Source organism: Penaeus monodon, chromosome 8 (genome assembly GCF_015228065.2).
Source record: "Penaeus monodon isolate SGIC_2016 chromosome 8, NSTDA_Pmon_1, whole genome shotgun sequence".
NCBI lineage: Eukaryota > Metazoa > Arthropoda > Malacostraca > Decapoda > Penaeidae > Penaeus > Penaeus monodon.
This window is the reverse complement of record NC_051393.1, coordinates 48,867,322-48,872,321: the sequence shown is the minus strand read 5'-3', so window position 1 is coordinate 48,872,321 and position 5,000 is coordinate 48,867,322. Positions and strand designations below refer to the sequence as shown.

The window sequence follows — 5,000 nt, the reverse complement described above, 5'->3', positions numbered from 1 at the left end:
TGTAAGCCGTGACGTCAGCAGAGATTCGGTGGCTCTGTGTTACGTAAAATTGTTTCACGACATAGACCCTTATTTGTACCTCTACCCAGCCTCTTTTCTCAAGGGGTCAAGGGAGATGAAGGTCACTTTGATTACGACCGAGGGAATGTATTGGAGATTCGAGATTCTGTTAAAGTAATGTGTATGATTTTTTTTATATATATGTATCTTTTAATAAGCTTCGGTATAGTTTGTAAGTTACATTTAAGAACCTTTATTTTTACCTTTACTCTACTCTTTACTATACGTCTAATATCCCTATTTTCCATTTTTCAGTAATATATTTTCTCTTTCTGTCTTCTTAATCTTAAGGGCATTATCATTATAAAAAAAAAGAAAGAAAAAGAAAAAACACGATAAACAGTTTCCAAAGAAAAGAGTGATTAACGAATGAACGAATTCTAGACATACGTGTCCTTCCCCGACCCATTCATTAGAAATGAATAAATAAATAAGTAAAAAAAAAAAAGATAAATAACTATAGATATAAATATAAATAAAAGAGGATAAAAATCCAGTGACATACCAATCATCGAACAATTCAGTTTAAGAATATTTAATTCACTCTCGTTATAAAGCAATTCAGTCGAGGAAAAATGCGCCATTCATCCCAGCAACACCTTTAGCAACATGACATAATTCGTCCCTGTCATTCACCTGTCATCACATCAACATGACACGTGACATCGGCTGCTACTGCCATAGATAATATCTTTCGGAAGCTTCTGATCACGTGACGTTCCCCTGGTCTCCATGATGCTTACTGATGCGCTGTTCATTATGCAACAGCTGATAAACACCAACTGGCACCTACCTCTCTTTATCAATACTTATCTGGCGTTTTTATTTATTTATTTATTATTATTGTATTTTTTAAAATGTAATATCAGGAACGAGGACGTGTTATTTCATTTGACTTTATTTGTCGCGCTCAGCAACACCAGCAAGCGATATGTAAGGGCAAAATACACGTAAGGAGATACGTGCTTATATTTTTTTTTATCTTTTATCATCATTTTTTAAGCGTTAGACTAACAGTGACATAACTTCCCTATCATTATTATCAAGATACAGTACTACTATGTCTATTCATATCATGAATAAACGAATAAAAATTAAATACACGATAAGAGATAAGGGAAAATATACCCTATACAAAGACACGTGTAGGCAAAGCAGGTGTTTTCCCACCCTTTATTCTCACACTTGTAGAAAACAAAAAAACTTTATTTATTTATCTATTTTTTTTTCTTAATGTTTACGTTTGTTGAATATGTATAAATAAAATCGCACATTGGAAAGTCATTTTTTTTAGTTTGTGTTCTTTGAAATAATACAAAAAACGTATTTATTTGTTTGTAAATTTATAAACAGATACTATTATGTCCACGCATTTGTTAAAAGATTTATGTATCAAATGAATGTATTTGGGTTTTAGTTTTCTTTAATTTACATGGAGACAATATACCTAAACTTAAGACACAACATTCAATATAAGATTATTTGATAAGTTCGATTATTTCTACTCTATTTAGCCCAATTAACTTTATTCCTTTCAGTTAATCTTATTCGTGCTATTCATAATTAAAGTTTTTTTTTTTTTTTTTTTTTTACTCCTTATACTTAATCTTATTTTTTAATATGCTCCTAAACTTCCTTATCTATTCAGAATTTCTATTTTCTATTATATATATATATATATATATATATATATATATATATATATATATATATATTATTTCTACTTCTATCCTGTAATAATGCCATATCTAAGACCACCTATTCTTCCTATTCTTAACCTTCAGTTTATAATCAGTATTTCTATTTTTCCACTGACATAATCTTAATAAATGCCATATATATTCCACCTTCCTTTCACGTCCCCTAAATCATATTCTTACATATCAGTGAAAAAACTATAAGCTACTTCCATTTTTGAAATCCTATTACAATCCCACCTATGTTATTCTTGTATACAAAAACACTCTTCCGTGTTGATACAATGGAAGAAAAACCCACACTACAAAAACTAGATTTATTGAAAATGAGACTACAGTTTCGAAATCCACCTGGATTCCATCCTCAGGTCTGAGGATGGAATCCAGGTGGATTTCGAAACTGTAGTCTCATTTTCAATAAATCTAGTTTTTGTAGTGTGGGTTTTTCTGTTATTCTTATATAAAATCTTATGAATTCCACATGGAGTCCACACACACACACACACACACACACACACACACACACACACACACACACACACACACACACACACACACACACACACACACACACAAAAAAAAAAAAAAAAAAAAAAAAAAAAAAAAAAAAAAAAAAAAAAAAAAAAAAAAAACGCCCATTCTCCCTTTCTTTAATCTACGCTACTCCCACAGCCTACGAAGATGGCCATGGCAGACAACCATCGCCTGTGGCCCGGGGGGAGGGTGCCCTACAGGATTGACTTCGACGAAACTGAGCATGTCTATAGTAAGAGCCAATTGGTGCATTTTAGTATGGACTTGTGTGTTGTTGTTGTTATGGGAGGTCGAGTCTTGGGATTGAATTTTTTCTTGTATTCGAAAAAATTACAATAATTACAACAACAATAATAATAATAATAATAATTACAATAATAAAATTAAGCAGGGGCTATTTTCTAGTAGAGATGGAGAAACTGTTAATATAGCCAAGGAATTAACATCGGAGTGATTAATCTCCAAGTAATATGCCTCTAAACACCTTGCAAGAGTAATATAAAAGACAGTGACTCAATAGCGATCAGAAAAATGTATTTCTAACCATCAAATAATTTCCAAAGTCGTTTGAGAGTAATTCCTTCTCCCTCTCCACAGTCTACAACCTCCTCCTCTCCGCCATCACGCGCATGAATGAACTACACTGCGTGAACCTTGTGATCGCCGGGAATGAAGCGGAGGACTACGTGTCTATACAACTTGAGGATTTCCTTTCTTCACACCTGGGGAGGCAGGGCGGGGAACAAGTGCTCACCATCTCCCTTGATGCTAACGTGGGCACCATCATGCACGAATTCATGCACACGCTTGGTAAGAACTTGCGTGAGGTTTAATGTGAAGAAACGATGGAAGCAAGGGCGCCATTTTTTTTTTGGAGGGGGGGGAGCAGTGGGAGGAATTCACCCCCGCTACCAAGTTTTCAAAATGGATTCTCAAATGAGCAAAACAAAATTTTGCAAAGTAGAAACCATTACCTCTGTCCACTGACGTTTGTTTACATTAGCCAAGAGAAGATAAAATTTGAAATTACGTACGAGTAGTCTATCCCTACTTGGATGTGTCCCCTACACCCCCATTTTATTTAATCTACTATATTTATAATTGATGTATGGAAGTAATAACCCAGTAGGCCTAGTTTACATTAATTTTCTATGTTGTATAGTTTTTTTCATAATCAAGGTTTACAGAAGATAGGTTTTATTGAAAAAAAGATTTTCAAATTCTATACGAGCCACAAGAACAGAAGTACTGTTTGGGAGCTTATTATTGTTTTCAGTTCGCTACAATATCTGCATTATTACTTCCTAATATACACCCCAAGTGGTTTCAGAACGACTATGAAATACGTCAGACTCGCCTATAAGATCTGAGGTTGGGCTGGGAAATAGGGAGGGTGGGGAGGGTAAGACAACCCCCCCTCTCCCCAAGGAAATTTTAAATGGCGTCGTGCAGGGTAGTTCCTTGGGTAGGGGGTATCGCAGTTTTTTTTTTTTTTTTTTTTTTTTTTTTTTTTTTTTTTTTTTTTTACACAAAGTATGCATCTGTTTTTTCATATTAATATCAGACGTCACTGATTGCACCAGAAACGTACACGACTTAATCAGCTTAATAAAGCCATTATATATATATATATATATATATATATATATATATATATATATATATATATATATATATTACCTCTGTATCATCGGTATCGCACAAAATAACTTAAATATTTCAAAATCCCATTTACTACAGGTTTCGGACACGAGCATAACCGCCCTGATCGAGACGAGTACGTAACGGTCTATTTTGACAACATCCAGGAGCAGGCCAAACCCTACTTCCAAAAATACGGGTGAGTTTGGGATGCCCACATTTCCATACTTGTTTTGGTGGTCCAGTGATTGAAGATAGTTGCGTTCATGATGACGTTCATTATGGTATTTCGTTTTAGTGGTCGGGTGTATATTTTCGTTCGTTGGCACGGTATTTCTCAGGGGCAAAGAGGAATTTCTCTTTTATAAGAAAGATTATACCGGTATGACGAATCAATCTTATCTCTCCCGTTAAAAAAGAAAAAGAAAAAGAAATCACATCGGCATAAAAAAAAAAAAAAAAAAAAAATACAACGGTATAACGAAAAGAAGAATATATTACAATGGGACCCGACCTTCCAGAGCCGAGAGTGGCCTCATTGGAGACTTGACGCCCTATGACTACACCAGCATCATGCACGCCACCAACCAGCACAGTGAAGACATCAACATTGACACCAGTAAGCCAGTCATTGAAAGGAAGGACGGTGAGCTAAGTAAGTAACAAAAAAAGAAAAAGAAAAAAAAGAGAGAGAAAAAAAATATATGTGTGTGTGTGTTTTATATATATATATATATATATATATATATATATATATATATATATATATATATATATTATATATATATTATATATATATTATATATATATTATATATATATATATATATATATATATATATATATATATATTTACTCTTTTCTTGTGTTGTTTATTGTTTGGTAGAGTATTTTTTTCATTATTTCTTTTTTTTTGTATATATTACTGCATGTTTCTCTTAAAGACAGTCGCTGAATATCTATTCAGAATTCAAACTTGAGAATATAAAAAATAAAAATACACATAACCTACCATACGAACGAAACAAGTTACATCTAACATTCGAAACGAACCTCTAAACTAACTGGA

At 33.1% G+C, this 5,000-nt stretch overlaps 1 protein-coding gene across 1 annotated transcript in view; it reads left to right on the top strand.

Moving 5' to 3' along the window:
* The window catches only part of LOC119576402 (zinc metalloproteinase nas-14-like), a 12,453-nt gene that overhangs the window by 5,172 nt on the left and 2,281 nt on the right, over window positions 1-5,000 (top strand). Inside the window, exons 5-8 of the mRNA XM_037924082.1 lie at window positions 2,430-2,523; window positions 2,889-3,101; window positions 4,032-4,131; window positions 4,454-4,587. Of these exons, the coding sequence (XP_037780010.1) occupies window positions 2,430-2,523; window positions 2,889-3,101; window positions 4,032-4,131; window positions 4,454-4,587 (541 nt within the window). The remainder of the gene's footprint in view (window positions 1-2,429; window positions 2,524-2,888; window positions 3,102-4,031; window positions 4,132-4,453; window positions 4,588-5,000) is intronic.